The sequence below is a fragment of the Emericellopsis atlantica genome (assembly GCF_019669845.1).
Source record: "Emericellopsis atlantica unplaced genomic scaffold F5Z01scaffold_21, whole genome shotgun sequence".
Classification (NCBI taxonomy): Eukaryota; Fungi; Ascomycota; class Sordariomycetes; order Hypocreales; family Bionectriaceae; genus Emericellopsis; species Emericellopsis atlantica.
In genome coordinates, this window is record NW_025764723.1 from 237,795 (window position 1) to 265,023 (window position 27,229).

A 27,229-nucleotide genomic window follows, 5' to 3' on the forward strand; every position below is an offset into this window, starting at 1 on the left:
GACTGGAGCTAAAGCGGCACGGAGCACAGGGACGTGATTAGCGCCTTTCTAAATCTTGCCTGCGTTTTCACTTCTTCCTCAACAACCTCCTCCAATTGTACTACCAAGAGCCTTTTGGCGCCTCGGCCGACTTCAATTGTTTCATTGCCGCAAAGGTGACCCCGGTTGTGCCCAGCTCTGCTCTGCTGCCACTCGACTCTCCTCTCAGGTCCTCTGCCCTACCAGTCTAGTGCGCGAGACTGCCCTACAGCAACATATTCACAATCAATTCGGCAGACCATGTCATTTAAAGCATTATCATTCTATGCTGCAGCTGCGATGAACAAAGGGCACAAGGAATTTTGATTGTACATGCTCAATTATAAGGATCACGCACTGCTCCTCTCCAATCACTGCAGCTCGTATGCGATCCTGTTGTCACGTCCGCCATGCCCTGCATGCCCTCCATTCCCGTAGTAAGATTGATCAGGCAGCTCAGGCCGCACGGAGCTATACGCATCGCCGAAGTACCAATCAGGCTTGGCCTCCTTCTTCATCTCTTCAGCATAACCGTGTGTTTCACTGTTATTTGCTGAGACTTTCTCAGAGGTTTTCCTGGCTCTCCTATTCCGCATCCAGAGCAGAAGCCCAGCAAGGAGCAAGAGGGCTGTGGCGCCGGCGCCAACTCCAATGCCAATTTTCGTGCCCATTGACATGCTCTCGTTAGTCGGCGGCGGAAGAGAAGGTGAGGCAGAAGCAGAAGCAGAAGGGGGAGAAGAAGGAGAAGAAGTGGTAGGCTCAGCGCTCTCCAAGACCTCCCAGAACCCATCCCATGATGCCTCCCAGTCATTCGAACTGGTCTCTATCGTAGTGCCATCCGAGTCGATGGTGACATGGTCTGAGCGGCTTTGGATATTTGGCCCAGGAGCTTGGCCTAGCCAAAACGCCCCTCTCTCCCAATTGGCGCCCAAGAAGGCGTCCTGGAGAAAGGCGCGACCAAGAACGGCATTCTTGCCGCCCTCCGTGCTGCATGGAAAGTACTGAATGGCGGCGTTCGTTAAAGGCGGTTCCAGTGTCAAGTTCAGGTGGCGGAAAGGTACGTTGATTGTGAACCCCGCCGTATTGTCTTCACCCATGAACGTGAATGAGAGCGCTGACGCGGAGCGAACAATGTTCTTATACCGGTCCTCGTCGGTATTCCAGGTGTAAAGGCCCAGATCTTCGCGGTATGAAATTAGGAGATATTGGGCGATGTTTTCGCATATCGACTTCGGTAAAGACATATAAGGACTGCATAGCTCGAGATAGACATCTAAACCCTTGGTATAGGACTCAGAGTTATTCCCTCTCAGAAGACCGTCTATAGAGTCGGAGTCAAAGTCAAACGGCGAGCCACCTTCGAAAACCTTGATGCCGATATCCTATAGCACGAGTGTGTCGGTGAAAGTGCCTAGCAAACTCAAGATTAGACTAACGACACGGTTCCTATCGTAGCCGCCGAATACCAGAGATCCTTACAAGCTTGCCCCTAGCGCTATCGAGCCGATATGCAATCCGAAGTAGCTTAAAGGAACCAGATCTTTCTCTTTCAGATACCAGGGGGTCAATAGGGCGTCGATGTCCTCAAACTATTGCGCGGGGTCCTCAGCACCGACAGACAGGACCCAGCCAGAAGGGGGTACTTCTCTCCATTCGCGTACTTTATATACTAGTCCTCCACGAGGGTGATAGAATGAGTGTCCACCTGGCTAAAATCGAATACCACAGCATCGCGCACCATACGCATTAGGTTGCCTATGATTTCGAGACCTTGCAGAAGCCCTTTCGTCTCGGGTCGGAAGACAATGTCGTCGTAAGGCTGCTATTCCGACACATTATAGCCTCCGTCGGTACAATCGCGCTCGAAATCTTGGCCTAAGCAGTAGCTAGATAAAAAGACCGACGTACTCCACATGCTGCCCGCAAACATAGACAGTTCACTAGCACTAAAGGTTCCGACAGACATCTAGACAACGTTCCAAGGACCATCGGGGCCCATACTCGTGTTCGACCATTAGACCGCCCGTGGCTTGCTCGAGTCGACGAGAGGAAGGAAATATAGAATAAAGAGGGCGAGAGCCAGAATATATGAACCCATCTCAAATAAGGTCCGGCTTGCTTCTTTCCAGTACAGAGAAGGGTTCTTGAGGAATGGTACGACAGTTGCACGACATCAGTACGACTCGACAGACGCGATGGACAGCAGGGTACCATATAACACCGTTAAAGATGTACGGATAGTAGCTGTGTATAGGCGCCTTGTGGGCCTCCCGGAGACTCTGACAGCCATCAGATATAGTCACGATTGCTTTGTTCAACGCCATAGGCGTGTTGCCGGGAGTTTATTGGTTGACCAGGCTTGTTGGTCCAGCCTAAATTAAGAACATGCACTGTCTTCTCTCCCAAGGCTCTTCGGGCGGCCAAGACCACTCTTGGCACCTACCTACGTACTTACATGTACTTGGCAGTTGTGCGATAGAGTCAAGATCAGCAGGACAACGTCACGAAACGGTGTGCGGGCACGTCGAAGTCGCCATGTTGACTCCCTTCCCTTGCTGAGGGAAGGTCAACTATACATGTCAGCACTCATAAGCACCACAGTACTTACAAGTCCTACAGTACATGTCAACTTATGTGTAGACACAGGCGGCTCTCGCCAGATCAGGCTACAGGGTTTTCGCTTGCTAAAGCAGCAACGTGTTACGTTCCAAATTGAGAACTCTAAGGTTAAAGCAAACGCTCCCCTGACGGGGGCTAGCAGGGGTGCAGGGGAATCACTCGGTGCGTAGCCTGCTGCGGCCTGCCTGCTCCTTTCCTTGGCATTTATTACACGCAGCGCGCCGCTGATGATTATTGATATCCGTCTTCTGTCAAACACATTGCATGCTCAACCAAGATACGCTCAGAAAACCGAAAACATAACATCAGCAAGAAGCCTCAAATTTCTCCTCCTGAGGGCGGTGCTTCTCCCTCCCGTCCCTCGACACGAGTCCTTTGTGTCTCGCAATCTGCGAGTCTGCACATGCTGCAGCCAACAATGAATACCACAGCTGTTGCGGGCGGCAAGGATTGCAAAACTCGCCTCTCGGAGCAGGGCAGCAGCCAGCAGGCTCCAACCGCGCTTAGAGGGCCAATGACACCCACACACATGGATTACGACCACCAGGCTCAACGCGGGACGCTACTTTGAATGGAACGCGCGTTGGTACTCCGTAGACAGGGTCGCAATGGAAAAGTGACCATGCAGCCTTCCCAGGGGCGGTGGCTCTGGAGAGATCAGCCCGATGGTTCTGCCGCTCTGCTGCTCTGCCTACAGCCTACACTGGTCAACGGCGCCGAAGCGCCTTCGTCTTTGAATCAGATCAACATGTATATGTCGCGCGCACGTTTCCGCTGTGCGGATTGAAAGCAGAGTCGCCTCGAAGACTTTAAAGACGAACCGACCGAGCCACCGACTGATCTAATCGAGTTACATCTCCGACCGGAATCAATCACTGCAATCAGGCCAACACGAGGTGGCCTCGCACCATCATGTTTTCAGCATCATGGACGACAAAATGGCTTCGACTGGCGGCCACGGCTCTCGTTGGACTGCTCGTCTGCGCAGCTATATTTTCTAGCTATCAGGTCTCAGATATCACCACGCCGTGGTGGTCATTAAGGCGTTCGGATCATCAAGACACTGCCGAGACGGAAGATGCGAACAAAGACACAAGCACTGAGGTTCCTCCCTCGTCGAGCGACGTCGATTGGTCACGATTTGCCTACACCCAATATGCCACGGACAGCGAATATCTCTGCAACTCAGTGATGCTTTTCGAGGCCTTGCACAGGCTGGGCAGTCGAGCAGATCGAGTTCTGATGTATCCGTCGCATATGATGCCCAACATCGAGGTGGAGCAGACGACGACAGATGATCAACGTCTTCTGCGCAAGGCTGCAGAGCAATATAAAGTGCGACTAGTACCGGTTGAGGTCCAGCACAGGAGTGGTGACGACGGTAAGAGATGATCCGAGATGCAAAGGAGAGCATGAGACTGATGAAAGCAGCTACCTGGGCCGACTCTTTCACCAAGCTTCTCGCTTTCAATCAAACCCAGTACAGTCGCGTCTTGTCGCTGGACTCCGATTCCACGCTACTCCAGTCAATGGATGAGCTTTTCTTGCTTCCCGACTGCCCTGTCGCATTGCCGAGAGCCTACTGGTTATTGCCCGACAATGTCTTGTCTTCACAGGTCCTCCTCATCCAGCCCACTGAGCACGAGTTCAACCGCGTCTACGATGCCATCGGAACTGCTGGGGATGATGACTATGACATGGAAATTGTCAATAACCTGTACAAAGACAACGCCATGATCTTGCCCCATCGCTCCTACGACATGCTCACGGGCGAATTCAGAAACTTGGGCGAGCACGTCCATTACCTTGGCAACGGCTATGAGACATGGGATCCTGTCGCGCACTTCAACGAGGCAAAGTTCCTCCACTTCTCGGACTGGCCAGTGCCGAAGCCATGGCACCAGATGAGCGACAAGCTGCGGGAGGAGAAGCAACCCGCATGTCGCCAAGTGGAGGGTGTCGAGAAGTGCGTGGAAAGGGAGATGTGGAATGATTTCTATGATGACTTTAGGGAAAGACGCGATGTAAGTCTCTCCTTTCTTCACCGTGGAAGTGCCGTTTGCTAATACCAACAAGCGCGTCTGTAATGTGCGAACACGTACTAGACTTCGGAGACGACCACGATGATGCCAGCCGCGTTGGCGTACGTTATTGATTGTTTAGACATGTCTCAAGTAGCAGATTCAGCCCGACAATGCCCCAGTAGCTACTTGTCTAGTGAATGGATTGTATTGGAAGCATCACGGACAGCAGATCCAGCTTATGGCGACCACAAGAAAGAACAGCCATGGCACTATGTGCCACAATGGGATGCTCAAGATGTTGCTGCCTCGGACAGGCTGCCTCGCGCGTGAAGTTGCTGTTAGCAAAAGACCATAGTATCGTGATTTGGATGGCGGAAATATGGCAGAAGGATTTAGTATCCGGCACAGCCTAAATCAAATATCTGTAAATCGCAGATACGAGAGTCAACATGAGTAGCTCGTCTGGCACCAACCTTGCCTAAGCATCGCTCAGGTAAATGTGTTTGGCAGCAAGTCCCTTCTCTGCGATCAGCAGCGACGTTTACCTATTAGCAAGTCCTCAGATCTGCATCCGAGCTCCGTTCAATAATTCCCCTATTCGACCGCGTGCCGAACAGACCAGATGACGATGCGAAACCACATGCAGAGTGAAAGAAACATGGGCTCCTGGAAGTCGGAGAAGATGAAATGAATGGTCAGCTCCAGTCGTCGTTGGGGCCATCAACTCATCATGCAAGATTGATGCGAAATCAAGGTTGCGAGTTGCGAACTTGCGACAGCCGGAATCCAGACACCGGTGACCGGACCCTGCCTGCTGCTGCTGCCTACGCCTCCAGCCCTCCACGTCCTCCAGTCCTTCACTGCTACCTTACCTACATTATACTTCTTCACCAGCTCCAGGTCAATTCGCTGGTTTGCGTGCGCCCTCATTTCTTCCGCACATGCAGTCACGCGCCTGGGCAACTCGACCTGCACCAAGCAGGGATCTCTCGCCAACGACGCCTTTCGGCCTCGCAGTCAGACAGCCATGCCTCTATCCATCGAGCGGCGTGGGCTTGAACAGGAGGAGCCAGAGGCAACCCAACAATTGCCCGGCACTATGACCGAACAGACGCCCTTGCTGTCAGGCGATGTTCTTTTGGACAATCGACACTCCAAGGCCGGAAGCCGCAGAGTAATCATCATGTGTGCCCTCCTGCTCTTCGTCGTCGACGTTGGTGCCAACATCATGGAGCCACCCACAAACCAGCTGATGGAAGACGTGATTTGTCGCGACTATTTCTCAGATCACGCACTGGGCAAGGAAGGCCTCATGGATCACCGCTGCAAGGAACGCATGGTGCAAAAGGACTTTACCGCGCTCAAATCGGTCAACATGTTCGCGCGAACACTTTGTCGTGGGTCACTAAACGACGCAAACGTCCCGAATGTCCGGTCACTAATGGTGACCAGCCCTTCTTGTCCAGATCCCCTTTGGCGTCGTAGCCGACAAGTACGGCCGCACAACGGTGCTCGTCACGGCGATCTCCGGTGTACTGATGTCCGCGGTCTCTGGTGCCACGATTCGTAAGTTACTCAACCACCGTGGCGAACGCAAAGAATTTGCTGAACAAGCGAGCAGTGCACTTCCCTAACGTCTTTCCATCATGGTCACTGCCCATCTCACACGTCTTTCTACTGCTGGGCGGCGGGGGTCCAATGCTTAACGTCATGTTGTTCACCATCATCGCCGATGTCACCCCTGTGTCGGAGCGTGCAGCTGTATTCTACCAGATGATGGCCCTTTCCGTGATCCTCAGCGCCATATTCGGGCCCTTCTCGGCGTGGCTCATGAGCAAGGATCCTTGGCTGGCCGTCTTCCTGGGCGTCTTTATCATGTTCCTAGGTTTAGTGACCTCGGTCTTCGTGCCAGAGACGAAAGACTACCGAGTGACCTCGGACTTCTCGACGCTCTCGAACGACCTCGCAGCAGAGCCTGCCGTGAACCAGACATCTCGCAAAGGGCTCAAGAGCACGGTGATCCGCAGTCTCCGTGCGTGCAGAACTGACATGGTTCTGGTTTGGCGCTATGTCCTTGGCTCGCCTCAAATCATGCTGTTGGTGTTTTGTGAGGCACTCTTTGTGCCCGTGGCCACAGGCTTGACGACTTTCGGCGTCCAGAGTATCACGGTCCGCTTCGGCTGGAATTGGTCAAAGGTGAGACTCGTCGTCGTCGCTGAATGAGAGATCGCTGACTGCTCAGGCGACCTATGTCGCATCTGTATCAAGCATCACATCTTGCATAGTGCTTCTTACGGTGCTCCCACTAGTATCGTTGCTTGTCACCAAGTTTACAGCCATCCATCCTCTCAACCGAGATTTACAACTGGTCCGTGTCTCCAGCCTGGTCTCGACACTTGGCCTGCTTCTCTTCGCGTTCGCAGACTCTTTCTCGGTCTTGGTTCTCGCCATGGTCGTGATTGGTCTTTCTGCCGGATACACCTCCCAAGTGCGGTCCATTATCACGTCGCTGGTAGAGCCGCACATGCTCGCCACCGTCAACACAACCATGTCAACTTTTGGGACCCTGTTGGCCCTGGGTGCTACTCCACTAGTTGGCTGGCTTTTTTCGAAAGGCCTCGATCTCGGTGGGCTTTGGACGGGGCTTCTTTTCGTGGTACTCGCGCTGGTGGCGCTTTTGGTGTCAGTGGTACTATGCTTCTTGAGGATTCCGAGAAGCGCGATAGAAGTTGAGGAACGGCTTCAGACATGATCTCCATGTCTCTTCAGGCCCAGTCCATAGTTCTCAAAGTAACCTCTCTTTCTTTCATCGAGATCTATCGCGTGCCACGTCATCCTAAGTTGATGTTGAGAATTAAGCCGGTGGTTAGATGAGCATGGAAATTCGCCGTATGAAGACAAGACTGAGGTGTGTTGCGCTTTTGCTGGTGGGGACTGTGCATAAGAGCTGCCCCGCGATTTGACCTTACTCCACTATTTTCCAGGTGAGCTTCATCACTGCTCGATCTTCACAATGCAACTACGTCAAACATCCAAGTACCAGCATCCTTCTCGAGCCCGCATCAATCGCCCAGGCCTGTGGATTTCGACTGAGGACGCACCATTTCTAGCATCGATCCCGCCGCCATCATGTCTGACGACGAGGACTTCATGCAGGAGTCTGGCGACGACCAGTGCGTCGTGCTTGCATCGAGAACAATCAAAAGGCGTGCTGACCCTCCTCCAGGTACGACTTTGAGTACGAAGAAGACGATGACGAGGACTCTGGCGACGTCGATATCGAGAACAAGTACTACAACGCGAAACAGCTCAAGCAAAGCGACCCGGACGAAGCGATTGACGAATTCCTGGGAATACCGCCTCTCGAGCAGGACAAGGGCGAATGGGGCTTCAAAGGATTAAAGCAAGCGGTCAAACTCGAGTTCAAGCATGGGCGGTATGACAAGGTCAGGTCAAGAAGCGATCAGCGTGGCGAGGGCATCGCTAACGTGGAATGCGCAGGCTGCCGAACACTACGAGGAGCTCCTCACCTACGTGAAGAGTGCCGTGACCCGCAACTACTCCGAAAAGTCCATCAACAACATGCTCGACTTGATTGAGAAGACTGCCGAGAGTCCAGAGGCGACGCGGAGCGTCGAGAAATTCTACAGTCTTACCCTCCAGAGCTTCCAAAGCACGAATAATGAACGACTGTGGCTGAAAACGAATGTCAAACTCGCCAAGCTCCTCCTCGATCGCAAAGAATACACCGACGTATCGAAAAAGCTGCGCGAGCTTCACAAAGCCTGTCAGCACGAAGATGGTACGGATGATGCGAGCAAAGGCACATACTTGTTGGAGATTTACGCACTCGAAATCCAGATGTTCGCCGAGACGAAGAACAACAAACAGCTCAAGGCTCTTTATCAGCGAGCGCTCAAAGTCAAGTCGGCAGTTCCCCACCCACGCATCATGGGCATCATCCGGGAATGTGGTGGCAAGATGCACATGAGCGAGGAGAATTGGAATGAGGCTCAGAGCGATTTTTTCGAGTCCTTCCGCAACTACGATGAGGCGGGTTCGCTGCAGCGCATCCAAGTGCTCAAGTATCTCTTGCTGGCGACAATGCTCATGAAGTCGGACATCAACCCGTTCGACTCCCAGGAAACAAAGCCCTACAAATCCGATCCGCGGATTTCTGCCATGACCGACCTTGTGGATGCATACCAGCGCGACGACGTGCTTGGCTACGAGAAGACGCTACAGCGGAATCCAGACCTGCTGGAGGACGCCTTCATTGCCGAGAACATTGACGAGGTGACGCGCAATATGCGCACCAAGGGTGTGACACGACTCATAGCTCCATACACACGCATGAGGCTGTCTTGGCTCGCGGCGCAGCTCAAGATCTCGGAGCACGAGGTGCAGGACATCCTTGGATATCTGATCATTGACGGAAAGATTAAGGGTCGCATCAATCAACAAGAGGGAACGCTGGAGATCATGTCGGACGAGGATGCCCAGCGAGTGGCTGCGCTGGGACAATTGACAGAGTCCATTTCTGATCTTTTCAGCTCTGTATTCAACGATGGCGAAGGGTTCCGGACCAGCGAGCAAGGTCATCCGGACACGGATAATCAGGGCATGCTACGCTTCCTTCAGCCGGCCGAGGGCAAGAAGAAGATGGCAGCCAGAGTCAGAGAGCGCATGGTCTAATAGGTGCGTACTCACAGATTTGCAGTGCAAACGGAGGTCGGGGTTGCACACAAAGGAAGGGGAGAACACCAGCAGGAGTTCGTGGCCTCGGCTAGACAAGGCTCCGGATAGTAGGGCCTCTTGACGACTTGACGAAACATTACATATGCGGCTGGCGCATGATGACCCTGTCTGCGAGAGATACTTCGCGTTGACTTGGTATCACCTGTGCGCGCCTCAATTCATTACGATAGGTCATTGACCAAATGAGCACCTGATTCACAGTAGCGGCCTGCCTCACTTGTGCCTACCCGTCCTCGTCTTCACTCCACTGTCACCGGGGACCATCTCCAGGTAACACTACGCAACCGCAAGCTTCCACAGTCGATCAACGGTAATCGTCGGCATTGTATGCTTGACGGCCGGCTCCGATTCTCTCGAAGCCTGCCCTTGGGACGTTTTGTGGTTGCACAGCATCTGAGGATACACTTCTTTGGGGCGGTATCAAACAACGTCTCCACGCCGCGCATTCGTTTAGAATCTGGGAGCCTCAAATACGAGTTTCATATGAGCTATCACCTCATACCCGAGGGAGCGAATACCGTGACTGACGGATGATCGTTGAGGCCAACGTCAGAGCACACAAGGCTACCAAATCAGCGCCATCCGTTCGGAGGTGACTATCCTGCTGGGCTTGAGGTTCCGCAAACCCCTTTCCGTGTCCAGAGCAGCCTTGAGTCAAGCAATTGATCTAACTCTTTGGAGTCACGACCTATGACGAGAGCCAGCGCGTTGTACAGACCCCGCGATGCGGATACCCAGGCCTTCTGTACGACAACGGCTGCGAGTTGATAGATAGACCACCGACCAAAGAAGTCTGCTCATGCATGACATCGGTGAGCCCGGGCTCAAATGGAGAATACGCTGCAGACCTGGCAAGGAGAGTCGGTCCATAACGGGCGGCGGATGGTTTTTAGGCAACATACAATGGTAGTCCATTGACGAACCTGAAGTTGTCTGGTCTTGAAATAAGCTGCTGTGTATCGTTTGACAGCGCCCAGCAGACACGAAAGCGACGGTTGAATTTTTTAATTTTTTTTGTTTTCCTTTCAAATGTTGCCTAATATACTGCGCGCTGCGCCCGTCCTATGTATCTGTATAAAGGAGGCGACATGGCTTGCTTCTTGCTATCGCCTGGTCACCCAATGCAGTCAGAATCTAATTTCCTGTTCTCGCTGTCTAACTTAGGCTGCCGATCTGAGCAATTGGCCTCGTAAGCCATCGATACTCCTCCTCATCCATACAACCGCCCTCGCGCTGGTCACTAACAATAAGGACAGAGAGAGAGCACGTTAGCTCTTCTCCTCATCACACCATCTCCAGTGGTCCATTAAACCATTTTCGGCGTCAATCACACGCGAGCGCCATTTGTCTGGTCAGACGGGTTAGGCCGTCTCTGCCGTTGATTAGTCTGCCACAAGCGCACGTTGTTGGTGTGCATTTGCGGAAAAAAGAGTGAGGCGCCACGATCTACTCCCCGGCTTCCCCCCATTTTGCCATGAGCTTATCATGGCGGCAGGCAGATCATACGGAGGACGTAGATCCAATTTGCACAACCTTTACTACGTACTCCGACCATACCATAGGAGACAGAGCCACGATAGCTCTGCGGTGCCCTCACGCCATACAAGCCGGGTCCGATCCTCGATCCGTGGCGGGGGACTGAGGCCACCCGCAAAGGACATATGTTGAGCAAAGGCCTTTGCCTTTCCTTTTCCACTGTTACGGCGACTCGCTTGACTGGTTAATAATCCACCATTGCCATTCCGACGCCCGCAACGCCAGCACCATCGGCGCGAATCCTCCGACTCGCTTACAGAGCACTGAGAGCAGAGGCAGAGACATTGTTCTCACACCAGCGAGCGACGGCCTATCGAGATACCCGCATCGAAGCCGGCCGTCAGCATCCATCCATTGGGCTAAGATCCGAGCCGCACCAGGGTCGACGTACCCGGCTCCTGGTTCCCTGGTCTACCGTCTGTCCGTCTGCCGGAAAGTACGAGAGGAGTCAGAGGGCCGCGATCCCCCACAAATGTCCAGGTGATCTGGTGATTCCACTTTCTGGTCTAAAACTCCACATTGTACGGAGTAGATAGGTACGGATACCAGAGGTCCAGACTCTAGAGGGGCCAGAGCGTGGATCTTGTGGGGTTGTCCAGTCGCAGGTTCGCAGCACGCCCACATATCTTCCCTCGAGTTCGCACCTTTCCCAACCTCTGACATTTTCGGGTTCGACATCAACAACAAACGTGTCAGTCTGCAGCCACCAGACCCAGCTCACCAAGTGCCTGGGTCGGGTCGAAGACCAGTCAGAGCCGCAGGCGTCCGGCCCCCGGTGTCACGCTTTCGCAGTCATCGAAGCTGTGCGTGCAGCTCGTTTTCTGGGTCGTCCATTCGGATGACCGCCACTCGTTGACGAGTCGATATTCCACTCGAGCCCATTTACACATTAGCGACATTGATCAGCAAACCGGAAGACGCCATCTCCGCCACAGAACAGCACCGACCAACCTCAGTACTGATTGCCAGCAATTTGGCAGGTTTAAGAACAGGGGAGCAATCTTAAGACTAACTAGTGAGGAGCGCTAGCACCAGTTCGATTAGCAGGCCGAGCACCACTAAGCGAGCAAAGTACGCCAAACCTTCTTCCCAGTTACGGATACTGCTCTCCTACTAAAAAGTGCTCCGTTGTCATCATCAGCCTACCCAAGAGCCAAGATACACTAGAGCGGCACTTCTTCGCCAGTGTGTCTCGGGTACGTCAGCACAAAGACAGGACGACTGGACTGGACCCCTGCTTAGCAGCGCACTACCAGCAGCAAGTACGGATACTGGCTGAGACATTTGCCAATTGTCCCGAGGCCTGTATACGGGAAGAACCGCCTCAAAGATTCCTTGAGTAAAGTAATCAGGCTCAGCAGACCTGTTCATTGCCTGCCTGATCACCACATACACCACCAACGTCACCTGGCCCTGGCCCAGCTGCGCCGTACTTGAACTGAACGCCGGCGATTAGACTTGTGGGGCTGTTAGTGACCTCCAGGCACTGCACTGTGGCACTAATCACAGTGGAGGCTCCAATCCCCGCCGCCAAGCTCGGCCAGTCATTGGCACTGCAGTGCACTGTCACTGTCACTCTGTCACTGTCACTGAAGTCCCTGCTAGCGGGTACTGTCAGGCCTGTCACAACGGTACACATAGGGTGCTGCTTTGTTGGCTCCAGCCTGGCCTCCACAGGATATCGGACATAATAACTGGAGCTGGAACATCCGGCGCTGTTAGCGCATCGACGACTGGACGCCTGGTCGGCGGCCAGATCCCAGTGCGGTGCCCAGCTGCCCAGCTGGCTGGTCCCGGTCGCCGCGTCCAGTGACTACTCCAATCAACAACAATTATCAACAGGAAGGTGCAGCCAACGCACCCATCACCATCTTTTCCCTCCAGTCCAGTCCAGTCTCTTCCTCAATTGTTGCCCTCTCCCGACTTGATCTGGTCTGGCTTCACCTGGTCGGTCTGCTGCGAGGCTGAATGGGACGCGAGGAATGTTTCATCCTCAATCGACACCATTCGCCTCCTGCTATCCGTACCTCACCTCACCTTCATCGCCATCACCACTCAGCTTCCTTCCCACCCCCAGATCTGCGCCAGCTTCGTCCGCGCCTTCTACCACTGCCACGCACGCCACCAGCACCAGCACCGACAGGAGGAGCAACACTCATTCAGCGCATCCGTCCAATCCTGCTTCTACCCTGTCTGTGCCCGAGGCAGCTTGTGGCGCGAGCTCGGGTTCTTCATTCGGGTTCTACTTCCCCCCAGCGTACGATCTTCAAGGACTTCGGCAGCGTTGTTCCAGCATCGGTGTTGAAGGCTGCACGGCCAATGGCAAGACAGCTGATGCAGCTGCCTCACCTGTACAGCAACCATCGCCCTGGTCATTGCACCGGCACCCGGAATTAGTGGCGCTCACCGAACCCGACCTCGTGCGCCCTCCTGGTCAAGTGCAACAACAGCCACACCAGTCGCGGCCGCGACATCATTCTCATCATCAGCTTGCGGTACGGAGCGCCCACCTGCCTCGAGATCAGAGCTCCCTTGGCAGCATCAAGATGGAGGACCAGGACCCCCATGGGATGGCTGCGCAGCAGGCTGCTGCAAAAGAGTATCAGCCGGATCTACCAGTGAGTCGTCCCAGCCCTTGGCCATGACCACAACCACTTGGTAAAACGCATCGCGACTCGATTCGCGATTGTCCGGCCCGAACCTTTGCAGGCTAGGCTACCAGATCCCCCTAGTTCCACGCGCAAGCCGGAGATCGGGCATGCTAACGTATGGCGTCGGTAGAATTACCTGGTAGGCGACAAGATGCCGAGTAGCGCCATCACAGAAGAATACGCCAAAGCAGACGCGACTTACGTCGAGAAAACAATAGTGCGTCCCCACCCGCACCCCCTGGACTGCCTGTCGGCGGTATGCCGCAAGCAAAGCTGACTTGATTGCCCGCTTCAGGCCCTTCCTGGGCAATATTCGCACTACAGACCTGTTCAGGGCGATGGCAACTGCGGTTGGAGAGGCAAGTTTGACCCGTCCAAGACGTTTTCCCGCCGATGTCTCTGACGGGCTTGAATGCCCGCTGGTTCTGGCGCGAGTCGCGTCCTTCTCCAGACGGGGTCTCGCGTGAATGAACGTGCACCTGCTAACACTACTCTAGCCATTGGCTTTGCCTATTTTGAGAAGCTCATCGAGGCCGGCGGTGCGCAAATCGAGAGCGAGTGCAATCGATTAATAGGCATGAACTCTATGCTGACGGACATTGGCGGCTACGCTTTTGAACTCTACGAAGATTGGGCCGACGACTTTATCAGCTGTCTCCGTGAGGTCGGCAGCCATGCAGGCACGCCCATGGCGCACGCTCTTCTTTTCCAGAAATGGAACGACGGCCCTGCTACAGCTGGGTACATTTACTACATGCGGCTGCTGGCCGCGACGTACTTGAAGGCCAACGCCGATACATACGACCCATTCATTGCTGACAGTGCCGGCATCCACGGCTACTGCCAGCACTCGATAGAAATGGTCAACCGCGAAATCGAGCATCTTGGTATCACTGCGCTTGTCAACGTCCTGTTGAAGCCGGTGAACATGGTGCTGGAGATTGCCTACCTGGATCGAAGCCCAGGAAGCCAGGTGAACAAGTACAGGCTGCCCGAGGAAGCCAACAACCTAAGCGAGTCATCGCTCGGGCCCATCATCTATCTGCTCTACCGGCCCGACCATTACGACATCCTCTATCGCGAACCGCAGCCCTTGTCAATCCAGGTGCACCGGGTCAATAGTGTCAGCGACAATGCGGGAATCGCTCCGATACATGAAGATCCCAACGCTTTCGGCGCGATGGATCTGGCTTCACTGGCGATGATACCTGGCTTCACGGAGAGTATGCCGATCAGACCGAGCAACGTCGGTCATCAGGGGAAAATGCCACAGCACGATCCTTGGGTGCAGTCATTTGCCATGCCAGTCTCGACGCCTACGCCCCCCATGGTCGCACCCCCTTCAAACCCATCACTGTCGCCGCACAGCGCAATGGGACCCAGCCAACCACCGCCTCCGCCCTCTGAGGCGTCCTCTGGCATGATGACTGCGGCGCCCGAGTGCACCATCCGCTTTAGTGCACTCCAGTATCAATACGATGGCGGCAACAGCGGCCCGGTCGAGCCGTTCCAGGTCACTACGAGTACATTCAAGAACAGCGTCTGGAATCGGGCGCATTTCGGGAACCCAGATTTCCATCCGGAAGAATGGAGCCCAGAAGATGAGAACATGGATGGTCGTCTAGGTGTGGCCAAGAGGCGAGGCTCCAAGCGCGATTGAGAGTTTGCCAAGGGGACATGAGAAACGTATAACGAACCAGCATGGTGAATGGGAGTTTTGACATGATAATCAGCTATTTGCGCATGAGTTGGGTCGCGCTGATACATGGGAAGCATGCGAATGCGCTTGGCATCAAGCGTTGCGATTTCTAGGCGGGATCCATAGCGCGGGCGTTTTGTTTTGCGGGAGACGAGTGCTTCATTGAGTGGTACGGTGGAATGGTTTAATGCGTCACTTGGTAATTGGGCTTAAATGCGGTCACCCCATTACGGAGGCTACTTTTAATTTAGTATATTGTTTATTGCTGTGCCACCCCAGGTTTCAGGGCGCTGCTCGTTAACACAGGCGCAGGGTAGGTTTGGTTTCCCTCGCGACCCGCGGGCCGCGAATCGTTCAATACTTCTACCACGCCGCCGTGAGATCGGATGTCCGCGGCTGGCTGCCTTGATGCATCATGCCGCTTCTCCTTAGAAGCAAGCTTACCCATGTCGTCTTCCACTGGGCTGGGCTGCTGCAACCAACGCACAGGGATATTATTCGTTGCTGGGGACTGAGGATGGCGGCAGCAGTGACACGATGGAAAGGGATATAAAGATTACGGAGAGCCATTCTCGAAGCGTCAAAGTCAAACAGCCCAAGACACGATGGCCAACCTCGAAAGGCAAGGGAAGGAATATGCTGGCCAGGTCGCTTCCCGCCTCGTCCAAGTCGCACTCGGAGACAGGAAGAATCAACCAAGACCCAAGACGAAGAAAGGAGAGGACGTTGTTGTCGAGGAGATCATTCGGGTCGCCGCAGCAGGCGTGGGCCTCGTGTCTGAGGCTATCAAATATCGAAAAGAGAAGAAAGCCTTGCAGGAGCGCAACTCGATGCCAGATGCCGGTCACGAACAGCCTTCCCCTGAGCCGCGTTCGCAGCATGAGGCACAGGATGGCAACGCTGAGTGTCTGACCTCACAGCTGCAGGAGACCATCTCGGAGCCGGGCGCTGGCGATGCAACAGCTTCAAACGAGGACCAAGAGACGGCCAAGGATGCTGTAGACGGTCAGAGCAAGAAGAAGAAGAAGAAGGAGAAGAAGAAGAATGCCTTGCAACTGGCAGACGAGTTCGTTCAACGCTACCCATTTTCTCCTCCCCTGGATACAGATGCGCCCAGGTCGAAGCTGGCTCTGCCCGTCATCCTTCCTCAGAGACGACCCAAGAGCCGCTCCCGAGGCTTCGTGCGCGCCTATGCGCCCGCGCTCGCCGATGTTGGCATCGAGCAGGACTGTTTCCTCGACTGCGTCGACGCGCTCAACCTCTCCATGGTGCCGAACGAGTGGTTCCAGGCCTTCAACCTAGCTGGATTCGCCGATGTCATCCTGATGGAGCCGCTGCTCACGCTGGCGAGCATCGCACTGCACGTCGCCACGGATGCTGCCATTGAGGCGCAGAGCCGCTACCGATCCAACAAGTTCCTCGACCGCGTCAATGCAGATTTCTTTGCGCCCCGGGGTCTCGTGGCATTTGTGGCGACGTGGAAGCCGGACTCGACGGACCAGGTTGTCAGCATGGACTTTGAGGGGGAACCGGCTCCGCCGGACAAGCAGCCGCCCAAGGCGACGAGCTTTGTGGACAAGCTCAAGGAGTTGGAGCGGGTGACATCCAGCAAGGATGCCCAACGGCGCATGATGAAGCAGGTTGAGCACAAGATTCGCCCTCACAGCGGCCCCATCGGAGGCCTTGAACCTGCGCCTCTCGTCTTTCCGGTCCCAAAGTCGCCTCCCGACCAGGTAGAGGGGGGTCGCAATAGCGACAAGAAGAAGAAGAAGAAGGCAAGGGGCATATCCCGCGCTGGAGTCTGGCTAGATGAGCACATGGATCGTCATTCACAAGCCAAATGGCGCGAAGAGAACCCCAAGCTTCCCATGGCCCAGATGCTGCCAGCACCACAGTTCCGCTCACGCTATGCAGATCCCAACCATGCTGCGGCAAGCGGTAGCTTTATCGATCTTGTGACGGGTGGCAGGTGGGCAGTTGGCAAGGATCCGAGGATGACCAAGGAAGAGGAGCTCGAGGCGACGAGAGAACAGTGTGATAACTCCACGCGCGAAGAGAGGGATGAAAAGGAGAGGGAGAAAAGGGAGCGAGACAGTATGGGCTGGATGAGCCTGATCAAGATGGTGAGTCTATGCCTTCACGCGCGCGGGAGTGAATGTTGCTCGACTAACCCCTGGCTAGGACGTCATGTACCTTGTTGTCTGCAATATACCAACAGAGCAAGAGATGCAGACGGTTCGACGGTACATGCACGGCGGCACGCCTGAATGCTGATGGGGAATGTGGATGACGACTCAAGGCTTTGGCGATGCACTCTACATGCGACTGGTTGGGCGATTGACAGCAATGAGAGGTAGCATAGCTATTGGCTCGCAAGCATTATGAGGCTCAAGGGCCGCAAAGGGCGATAGAAAGGTCTAAACGTACTTTCGGTACTAGATTCTGCTCCCCAGCCCTGACGACTTTGTCGAAATAGCACGGTACTATGTGGCTGGATATGTCAGTGTGCGCAGACACTGTGTGTATCTATGAGCGGCATTCGATAGCTGAAATGCACGCAGCTACAAGCACGGTTGGATAAATGGGAAAAGCTTGTGATCCGTGGTTGTGTTGTGTTCAAAGACTGGAGAAGGTAGAAGCATCCAAACCTGGAAGCCAAGCCCGCCCTCCACTTCCTTCTACCTTACCCGGGCCGTCGATTGATCAACTCCATCCTCGTTGTTTGGGCCACTCGCACCAAGCTCCACGACATGCCCAGCAGCAATTTGTCTTCTCGCACCTCGAGCCCTTGATCCAAGGTGAGGTAGTCTAGAGCTCACCACACGAGATGGCGCCGCCGCTACACCTGTCAGAGCCAGACGACGCGCGCGACGCAGACGACAGCTCCTCCGATTACTCGTCCGTCTCGGAAGACTCGCTGCCGCCCATCCACGCCTACGGCCACACGTATCACGGGTCGGCGCGCCTCTACATCCCCCACGACGCGGAAGAAGATCGACGCCTGCGCATACAGCACGAGCTCTACCACCTCGTCCTCGACGGACGACTACACGACGCACGGTTACCGATCGAAGACCCTACATTTGGCCGATCAGGCGACGAAGACGACGACGAAGATGACGAACAGATACCAAGGTATCACATCCTCGACGTCGGTTCTGGCAACGGCCTCTGGGCAGTCGAAGCCGCACAGAGGTACCCAAAGGCCGACGTTCTGGGCATTGATCTCACATCTGCCCTGCTGCCGAAAGACGTGCCCGCGAATCTGACCTTTGAGATTGCCGACGTGGCAGAGCCTTGGCCCCCGACGCTCTACGACTTTATCCACATCCGCAACCTGGTCGGCGGCGGCGTCCGGGACTGGGAGAGACTGGTGGAGCAGGCGCTCCAGCACTTGAAACCCGGTGGTATCCTGGAATTCACAGAGCTGCGCCCACGCTTCTACGACGTCGTCCCCGCACTGGCTGATCTCCCCGAGGGGCAGAAGCCCGAGGTGGGACTGGCGTGTCTCGAGTACCACAAGATATTCCACGCGGCCTGCCAGGCTGAGAATCTCGACTTTGACCCCGTCCCGCGTGTGGAAGAGTATCTCCAGGCGTCAGACGCCGAGATGGTCCGGGAGCGCGTCGACTGGCTGCCCGTTAGTGGCTGGGGGCGCGACCCGCTAATGCGGAAAAAGGGCGAGTTGCTGAACGAGCTGATCGAGGTCGGGCTGGACACGTGGTCGATGCTGCTGCTTGGGAAGAATGGCATGGGCGAAGAGGAGATTCGGACTCTGCTGCGGCGGATCCTGGAGGAGACGCAGGATCCGAGGTTGAGGAGCTGCTTTAATCTGTGAGTAGTCCATCGAGGGCTAGGGCACTTTGACGCGCAAACAGTGTGCTAAATTAAGCAGGACGTTCATCACGGCGAAAAAACCCTTGGACGATGCGACGGTGGAAGACGACTAATGCTTCTGGGCGGTGGCTAGCACGATTGGCATTGCAAGTTTTGGAACAAGAAAGGGGTATCATTTTCTACGTGCGACGGTCCCTCTCATACCGCCTCAATGTACCGCTTCATCTCCCAATCCGTCACCGCCTCGTCAAAGAGGCGCACCTCGTTCTCGCGCGTGCCGCCGAAATGGTCGACGAAATCATCACCAAAGACCTCACGGGCCACGCTCTCCTTGCGCATGAAGCGCGCCGTCGCCTCCTTCAGGCTCTTGGCCAACCGCTCACCCTGATCGCTGACACCGCCGACGTCTTGGTCGGCCGCGAGCGGCGGGCAGGGTATCTCTAGCTTGCGCTCCACGCCGCGCCACCCAAGACCGAGGATGGCGGCCAGGACAAAGTGGGCGTTGGTGTCGGCGCCGGGCACGCGGACCTCGAAGCGCGTGGCGCCTGGCTTGGATGTGGGAGGGGCAATGAGACGGATGGAGGCGGCGCGGTGCTCGAGACCCCACGAGACGGTGACGGGTGCCCAAAAGTTCTCGACGAGGCGCTTGTACGAGTTGATGGTCGGGGCGAGCAGCGGCATGATGTCAGGCAGTCCGGTGAGGATACCGGCCAAGAAGTGCCGACCAAGATCGGAGAGGTGGGCAATGTCCTTCCACTGCGCATTCTCGTCTTTCGTGTCGCGCGCCAGCAGGTTCTTGCCGTCTCCATCGACAATGGAGACGTGCATGTGGCCGCTGTTGCCGGGGAGACCCGCCTTGGGCTTGGCCATGAAGCAGGGCGTGATGCCGTGCTGTGTGCCGACGCTCTTGACCACGTACTTGAACAGACCCGCCCTGTCGGCCATGCTCGCAATCTCGCCAAACTCGAGCGCCGCCTCGAAGACGCCGGGGCCCGACTCGGTGTGCCACCCCTCAATGTCGCAGTGGAACTTTTGGCACGTGTTGAAGATGTCGTAAAAGTAGTCCTTGTTGTGGACCGGGCGGGTGAGGGAGTAGCCAAACATGCCCTCTGTCAAGGAGGGCAGCTGGTGCGGCGGGTTGTTCTGGAGGAAAGCGGCCGGCGAGGCACCTGAGTCGGGCGTGCGGAATTGGTAGAACTCGTACTCAGCTAAAGGGCACTTGTCAGTTATGGGCAATGACCTGGTGACTCTTGTGTGTATGGAACCCACCCCCGGCCATGGCGCCGTAGCCCTTGTCCTTCAGCTTGTCCAGCTGCATCCTCAGCATTCCCCTGGGACAGGCGTACAGCGGCTTCTGGGTGTCTGGGTCGTGGAAGGTGACGAGGAAGAAGGGGACATTGTCCTCCCAGGGTATCCTGCGGAAGCTGTCCAGGTCGGGGATGGCGAGGATGTCCCTGTACCCGTTCTGGGCGTTGGAGATGCCCAGCTCCTTGAGGTACGTCTGGTCGTGCATGTCCCAACCAAAGATGACGGAGCAGAACCCAAAGCCCGATTCCGCAATGGAGAGGAACTTTTTCTTGGACACGAGCTTGCCGCGGAGGATGCCGTCGACGTCGATGCCCGCGAGCTTGACGCACGTGTCGTCCTTGAGCATGGAGGGGAGTTGCTGGGCGGTGATCGTCATGATGGTTGGCAGTCGCGTGACTCGAGAGTGCGCAAATGAGGGACGGTGAAGACGAGTGAGAGCCGGGTTCAGCGAAAGAAGAGAAGAAAGACTGGACAAGGTCGTGCACTGGGACGAGCACCGTCGGAATGCGAGCCAGAGGGACGAGCGAGGAGCTGAGGGACGATGCGACGATGGGATGTGGGGATGAGGACGGACCTACGCACGTACGTACTCCAGCTGCTGCGACAGTGACAGAGGGCGGGGCAGGACTGGACCCAGGCGGCAGGGCCCAGGCAGCCCATGCGGGCCATGCAGCGATCTCGGTCAGGTGCAGGTATCGTGGCTACCAGGTGCTTCACCTACGTACGTATCTACGCCAGAGTCTAGCACAAATGGAATACGACTGTGCTTCGTGCGATAAGTGAGCCATGGCCTTGACAGTGCCCATCTTTTCTGTGTCCTTTCTGTCGCACTCGAGACGTTTCCCTCGCGGTCTCTCACCCACCCCACCAAAGTCAATTGACACCATCAGCTCCAACGCCAGGACCTCCACACTGAGCGACTCAGGCTGGGCTCAGCCATGTGTCGGATGTGTCCCGCCAACCAACGATAAGCCAGCAATCGAGCGACAGCGAGCACCTCGGCAGATAAGCGACGGTTGCGACGGCGCGCACCCGGCCGGCGTCCGGAAGCCGATTCTTCGGGGTCCCGAGTCCGCGGCGATATCGGAGTTGAAGCTGATGCACGCTCGCTCGCCCTGTGTCGCTTCGCTGTTTGAGCCGGTTGAGGGACGCGTGAATGATTTATGTTGCCGTCAGCGACACCTTTTCTGCCCTTGAATACACATAATTAACATCATTTCTGGAATCAACGCTCGCTCTGCATCGTGGCTCTACATTGTGCTGCTTCTGTATCCGTACTTGACCCCTTGAAGACAGCCCCACCAACCCACGCTAAGACGAGACGTCACTGCGGCTGCCCCGCGATAGGAGCTTCAGCCGTCTTCAACCCCGCGACAGCAACAATTATTATTACCTACTAAACAACCACCACCATCCACAGAGCTGAGCTCTAGTCAACCGTTCTTCTCCCATACCACCAACAAGATCCAAGACATCACAATGCCTTCCAACGGTCGTCTCGCAGGCAAGAATGCCGTCATCACCGGCGCCGCAGGGTGAGCACCTCCTCCATTTCTCGCGTCGCGCCGCGCCTCGTCCTACGCACCGCAGCTAACGCACTCCCACAGCGGCATCGGCCTCGAAACCTCCATCCTCTTCGCCAAGGAGGGCGCGTCCGTCCTCATGGCCGACATCTCGGAGCCCGCCCTCGAAAAGGCGCTAGCCAAGGTCAAGCAGCTCATCCCTGACGCGGCCGGCCAGATCGCCACGCAAAAGTGCGACGTCTCCAAGGAGGCCGACGTGCAGGCCCTCGTCGAGGCCGTCGACGCCTGGGGCGGCCTGGACGTCATGTTCAACAACGCCGGCATCATGCACGCCCAGGACGACGACGCCGTCAACACCCCCGAGGCCATCTGGGACCTGACCCAGAACATCAACGTCAAGGGCGTCTGGTTCGGCTGCAAGCACGCCGTCCTCTCCCTCCGCAAGCACAAGAAGAAGAACGCCTCCATCATCAACACGGCCTCCGTCGTCGCCCTCGTCGGCGCCGCCACTCCGCAGCTCGCCTACACGGCCTCCAAGGGCGCCGTCCTCGCCCTCACCCGCGAGCTCGCCATGGTCCACGCCCGCGAGGGCTTCCGCTTCAACAACCTCTGCCCCGCCCCGCTCAACACTCCGCTGCTGCAGGACTGGCTCGGCGACGACCAGCCCAAGCGCCAGAGGCGTGAGGTCCACTTCCCCATGGGTCGCTTCGGCGAGGCCGTCGAGCAGGCACAGGCTGTCCTCTTCCTCGCCAGCGACGAGAGCAGCTTCGTCAACGGACACGACTTTGCCGTCGACGGCGGCATGACAAAGGCCTACGTGACCCCCGAGGGCCCGGCCGCCCCGGCGCCTCAGAACAACGCCACCAAGGACTCGTTGTAGATAGGTGCGGTAGATTGAATGATGAACAACATTTGATTCCAAACTCCGGGTCATGCTCGCTCCTATATACAGCTACACATCCAACTGATGCCTAGTCAAACTGGCCCTCCGTGTTCCCCTCGCCCATCGACTTGCTGCTTGAGCTCCCGCTCTGAATGGCGCCCAGGATGCCGTCCATGTAGCTCGCGCCGCTCCACTTCTGATGCGTGAGCACGTCGCAGCCGAGCTCCTTCTCGCGCCGCTGCACCAGGTCGACGTACGCCTTCATGCCGCCCGTCTTGAACTCCTTGGCGAGCTCATTGGTGATGGTGGCGTTGGAGTGCAGGCCCGCCAGGGAGATGAGCTGCAGCACGAAGCCCTCCTTGGCAATGTCCCAGATGAACGACTTGAGCGTCTCCGGCGTGAAGCCATGCGCCATCCAGTTGAACGAGGGCGACAGGTTGTACACCAGGCCCTTGCCGGGATACACGTCCCTGACGGCACGACCGAGCTTGGCGGCCACCTCGACGTTGGGGTCGCCCGTCTCGACCCAGAGCAGGTCCGCGTAGGGTCCAAACGCCAGGGCACGCTTCGTCGCCGCCTCCATGCCGGCCTTGTAGTGGTAGAAGCCCTCACGCGTGCGCGGGACATCCCAGTTGAAGTACACGGGAGAGCCGGCGTAGTGGTTCGCCAGGCTCCGCCGCCTGGTGATGCCCATGTCGCGGTCCTTGGCGGTGGCGTCGAGGTACTCGTCAATCTTGGCCTGGGCCACATTCTGCTTCTTCATGTGCGCGACGGCCGCCTCGTCAAAGGTGACCAGCTTGGTGCTCTTGACCCACTTGGCCTCGAACATGTCAATCTCGGCGCCGGCCGCGCCCTTGGCCTCCATCGCCTGAATGGTCTCAGCGAGGGGCTCGATGGACGGGTCGCTGACGCCCAGGATGAACTCGTGGTCGCGGACGTCAATGGCCGAGGACAGCAGTTTGCCCGACTCGGAGTCTGTGCGGGCAATCACCAGGTTCTCGCAACCCATGACATCCCACTGGAACCGCGCGGCGTTGAGGCGGTTAATGTGCTCGCCGACGGGGACGAGGACCTTGCCCGCCAGGTGGCCGCACTTCTTGCCGCCGTGGAGCTGATCCTCAAAGTGCACGGCCGCCGCGCCGTGCTCGGCAAAGAGCTTGGCGAGCTTGAGGACGGCGGACAGCCCACCGTGGCCAGTGTCGCCGTCCGCGATGATGGGGCGCAGGTAGTCGACGTAGGGGGTCTTGGCGCGCTCCTCGGACGACATCTTGCGGCGCGTGTCCCACTGCTTGCGGTCGTGCATGCTCTGCGCCTTGGCCAGGCGCTGGACCTGGTTCGGCACCGTGTTGTAGGGGTAGTCGCCAAAGTCCGGGCTGACCTCGTTGGTGCTGGTCAGGAGGGACGAGCAGGCCCAGCCCGAGATGTAGAGGACTTCCTGGTGAGGTGCCTGCTGCGTCATTTGGACGGGGTCGATTGCGCCCACTGCGTCTTGTTAGTGCCCTGTTGCTCATGGGGGGGTGTGTGTGTGTCACGTACTGGTGTGGACGGGCTGGCCCTTGGCCTCGCGCTCCTTGAGCAGGTCAAAGAGCTTCCTCGCCATGACGGAGCTTGGGTACTTGATCTGCTGGGTGCCCCTTTTGCTGACAACGTCTGCCGCGCTGTATGGTCTCTTGATGTCCTTATAGCGAGCGGATGCCCACCAGGCCTCGACCTCCTTGATCTGGGATTCGTACAGATCATCTTCGGCAGACCCTGCCTTCTGGGACTCGGGCAGCAGCTGAAAGGCGTCGGCTGCGCTGGTCGAGGCCGAGAAGGGGTTGGAGGACTGGGCCATGCGGGCGGTGGTCGATATGGTCCGCAGAAACGTGGCGCGAGAGGTCGTGGTAGCGGGTGTCGACGCTCGCGCTGAGGTTGCCACACGGCGCGACGAGCGAGCAGCTATGCGGTGCATGATGATTGTCTGTCTGATGGTGTCGAAGACTTGGGAGGGAAGAAGAGAAAAGGTTCCAAGAATTTCTCGACACAAGCAGTGACAAACCACTCTTTGCAACCGGAGCACCGAGCTAAACTGCGAGCATAGGCCGACAGCGGCTGGCGTCGCTTGGATGGATGGATGGATGGATGGATGGATTGCTGGATGGGCGGGTTGTGCGGGTTGTGCGGGATAGGCCAGTCGCGAGTGACGACCACTGACCAGAAAACGAGTGACCTTGGTTAAGCGGTAAAGCATTGCCGAGCAGCAAGTCACGGAATTGGCCAATCACCAGCCGCGCTACCCCTCACGATGGGGGCCCGTGTGGCCGAGGACTGCGGCTTTCCTCGGCTGTTCTGGCTGGCTGCCTGCCTGCCTGTCTGTCGCATGCTCTCACCAACCAGGACCGGCAATTCTGGCTGCGGTCTAAATTCTATTCTGTGTGCGATTGAAATTCTTCACCTCCTTCTCCTTCTCGATATCATCACGCTGGACGTAGAGGTGCGTGTCAGATCAAGCCTCACCAACAAGATAAGGGACCCACCAGCCTCCAGACTCGATCCCCAAACCCCGCCAAATCATCCACTACCCCAGCTTCAGTCTGGACACTGAGCACCAAAGAGAATCGTCACAATGGCCATGAACATGCGTGCGTCTTCGCGCGCCTTCAGCGCCCTCAAGGTATGCAATTGAGATTTTCGACGACACCGCGATCGCAGCTAACAGCAATCCAGGGCGTCCGCTGCTACTCCACAGCTGAGCCCGATCTCAAGACTGTCCTCAAGGCGGCCATTCCCGCCAAGCGCGAGCTCTTGAAAAAGGTCAAGGCCCACGGCGACAAGAAGATTGGCGACGTCAAGGTCGAGAATACCCTCGGCGGCATGCGCGGCCTCAAGGCCATGGTCTGGGAGGGCTCTGTCCTCGACGCCAACGAGGGCATCCGCTTCCACGGACGCACCATCAAGGACTGCCAGCGCGAGCTGCCAAAGGGCAAGACCGGCACCGAGATGCTCCCCGAGGCCATGTTCTGGCTTCTCCTCACCGGCCAGGTCCCCAGCACCAACCAGGTCCGCGCTTTCAGTCGCGAGCTGGCCGAGAAGGCCAAGATCCCTGCCTTTGTCTCCAAGATGCTCGACGACTTCCCCGTCGACCTCCACCCCATGACCCAGTTCGCCATGGCCGTCTCCGCCCTCAACTACAACTCAAAGTTCGCAAAGGCCTACGAGGCCGGCCTCAACAAGGCCGACTACTGGGAACCCACCTTTGACGACTGCATCGAGCTGCTCGCCAAGCTGCCCACCATCGCCGCCAAGATCTACCAGAACTCCTACCGCGGCGGAGGCGCCCTCCCCGCCGAGGTCGACCTCGAGCAAGACTGGTCCTACAACTTTGCCGCCATGCTCGGCAAGTCCGGCAAGGAGAATGAGAACTTCCAGGACCTGCTCCGCCTCTACCTCGCCCTGCACGGCGACCACGAGGGCGGCAACGTCTCTGCCCACGCCACCCACCTCGTCGGCAGCGCCCTCTCCGACCCCTTCCTCTCCTACTCGGCCGGCCTCCAGGGCCTCGCCGGGCCCCTCCACGGTCTCGCCGCCCAGGAGGTCCTCCGCTGGATCCTCCAGATGAAGGACGCCATCCCCGCCTCCTACACCGAGGACGACGTCCACAACTACCTCTGGTCCACCCTCAACTCCGGCCGCGTCGTCCCCGGTTACGGCCACGCCGTCCTCCGCAAGCCCGACCCCCGCTTCGAGGCCCTCATGGACTACGCGGCTGCCCGCCCCGAGATCGCCAACGACCCCGTCTTCCAGCTCGTCGAGAAGAACTCCCGCATCGCCCCCGAGGTCCTCAAGAAACACGGCAAGACAAAGAACCCCTACCCCAACGTCGACTCCTCCTCCGGCGTCCTCTTCCACCACTACGGTTTCCACGAGACCCTCTACTACACCGCCACCTTTGGTGTCTCGCGTGGTCTGGGGCCCCTGGCCCAGCTCATCTGGGACCGCGCCCTGGGCTTGCCCATTGAGAGGCCCAAGAGCATCAACCTCGAGGGTCTCCTGAAGCAGGTCGAGGGGCAGTAAAGGACTGTAATGTAGATAGTAGCGTCGCTCGCGTCAATAGACCAAAAATGTCATCACCCGTGTCTTTGCTCTCTTCTTGACTTGGCGAAACTGACTGAACTTGGTCACGTCAACTTCAATCTTGCGTTGCCCTCTTCGCTCAGACGATCATCTATCTCGACCGAAAGGTCTTTCGTAGTTTAGGTGCACATGCCCATCACATGAACAGATTCAACGTCGAAACGAACGGTATGTCTATCACTATCGTGTATCAACCCAAGAAGAGTGGGATTCTAGAAAATCGCGGAACCACGCCCTGCAAAAGAAAAGAGTACCTATAA

General features: G+C 56.8%; 10 protein-coding genes across 10 annotated transcripts; 7 read left to right on the plus strand and 3 right to left on the minus strand.

Moving 5' to 3' along the window:
- Positions 1–328: 328 nt before the first annotated feature.
- F5Z01DRAFT_690691 (uncharacterized protein) lies at positions 329–1,334 on the minus strand. Its single transcript, XM_046266127.1, has one exon. The coding sequence runs from the start codon at positions 1,260–1,262 to the stop codon at positions 390–392; it is 873 nt and encodes a 290-aa protein (XP_046116371.1). The 5' UTR covers positions 1,263–1,334; the 3' UTR covers positions 329–389.
- A 2,215-nt stretch (positions 1,335–3,549) lies between these two features.
- On the plus strand, positions 3,550–4,991 carry F5Z01DRAFT_638320 (glucose N-acetyltransferase; the record flags this gene model as incomplete). Its single annotated transcript, XM_046262357.1, has 3 exons — positions 3,550–4,018; positions 4,069–4,661; positions 4,743–4,991. The coding sequence occupies 3 exons, from the start codon at positions 3,550–3,552 to the stop codon at positions 4,989–4,991; spliced, it is 1,311 nt and encodes a 436-aa protein (XP_046116372.1).
- Positions 4,992–5,688: 697 nt separating this feature from the next.
- F5Z01DRAFT_625719 (COP9 signalosome complex subunit 2) lies at positions 5,689–9,356 on the plus strand (the record flags this gene model as incomplete). The annotated part of the gene is made up of 7 exons (XM_046261444.1): positions 5,689–6,058; positions 6,114–6,227; positions 6,283–6,857; positions 6,904–7,288; positions 7,514–7,526; positions 7,888–8,107; positions 8,163–9,356. 7 exons carry the CDS (start codon positions 5,689–5,691, stop codon positions 9,354–9,356), a joined length of 2,871 nt encoding a protein of 956 aa, XP_046116373.1.
- Positions 9,357–13,501: 4,145 nt separating this feature from the next.
- F5Z01DRAFT_625482 (peptidase C65 Otubain-domain-containing protein) lies at positions 13,502–15,266 on the plus strand (the record flags this gene model as incomplete). Its single annotated transcript, XM_046261425.1, has 4 exons — positions 13,502–13,573; positions 13,737–13,823; positions 13,902–14,001; positions 14,104–15,266. 4 exons carry the CDS (start codon positions 13,502–13,504, stop codon positions 15,264–15,266), a joined length of 1,422 nt encoding a protein of 473 aa, XP_046116374.1.
- A 322-nt stretch (positions 15,267–15,588) lies between these two features.
- F5Z01DRAFT_228582 (uncharacterized protein) lies at positions 15,589–17,856 on the plus strand. Its single transcript, XM_046258284.1, has 2 exons — positions 15,589–17,428; positions 17,487–17,856. The coding sequence occupies exons 1-2, from the start codon at positions 15,911–15,913 to the stop codon at positions 17,577–17,579; spliced, it is 1,611 nt and encodes a 536-aa protein (XP_046116375.1). The 5' UTR covers positions 15,589–15,910; the 3' UTR covers positions 17,580–17,856.
- F5Z01DRAFT_228997 (S-adenosyl-L-methionine-dependent methyltransferase) lies at positions 17,853–19,298 on the plus strand. The gene is made up of 2 exons (XM_046258288.1): positions 17,853–19,139; positions 19,201–19,298. The coding sequence occupies exons 1-2, from the start codon at positions 18,133–18,135 to the stop codon at positions 19,253–19,255; spliced, it is 1,062 nt and encodes a 353-aa protein (XP_046116376.1). The 5' UTR covers positions 17,853–18,132; the 3' UTR covers positions 19,256–19,298.
- F5Z01DRAFT_228528 (uncharacterized protein) lies at positions 19,242–21,031 on the minus strand. The gene is made up of 2 exons (XM_046258283.1): positions 20,412–21,031; positions 19,242–20,350 (listed from the first exon to the last, which is right to left on the minus strand). Exons 1-2 carry the CDS (start codon positions 20,824–20,826, stop codon positions 19,341–19,343), a joined length of 1,425 nt encoding a protein of 474 aa, XP_046116377.1. The 5' UTR covers positions 20,827–21,031; the 3' UTR covers positions 19,242–19,340.
- A 757-nt stretch (positions 21,032–21,788) lies between these two features.
- On the plus strand, positions 21,789–23,001 carry F5Z01DRAFT_228898 (uncharacterized protein). The gene is made up of 2 exons (XM_046258287.1): positions 21,789–21,985; positions 22,058–23,001. The coding sequence occupies exons 1-2, from the start codon at positions 21,930–21,932 to the stop codon at positions 22,851–22,853; spliced, it is 852 nt and encodes a 283-aa protein (XP_046116378.1). The 5' UTR covers positions 21,789–21,929; the 3' UTR covers positions 22,854–23,001.
- On the minus strand, positions 22,945–24,807 carry F5Z01DRAFT_682617 (isocitrate lyase; the record flags this gene model as incomplete). The annotated part of the gene is made up of 2 exons (XM_046265778.1): positions 22,945–24,338; positions 24,393–24,807. The coding sequence occupies 2 exons, from the start codon at positions 24,805–24,807 to the stop codon at positions 22,945–22,947; spliced, it is 1,809 nt and encodes a 602-aa protein (XP_046116379.1).
- A 329-nt stretch (positions 24,808–25,136) lies between these two features.
- Positions 25,137–26,977, plus strand: F5Z01DRAFT_660728 (methylcitrate synthase precursor). The gene is made up of 2 exons (XM_046263847.1): positions 25,137–25,509; positions 25,563–26,977. The coding sequence occupies exons 1-2, from the start codon at positions 25,462–25,464 to the stop codon at positions 26,907–26,909; spliced, it is 1,395 nt and encodes a 464-aa protein (XP_046116380.1). The 5' UTR covers positions 25,137–25,461; the 3' UTR covers positions 26,910–26,977.
- Positions 26,978–27,229: the final 252 nt, after the last annotated feature.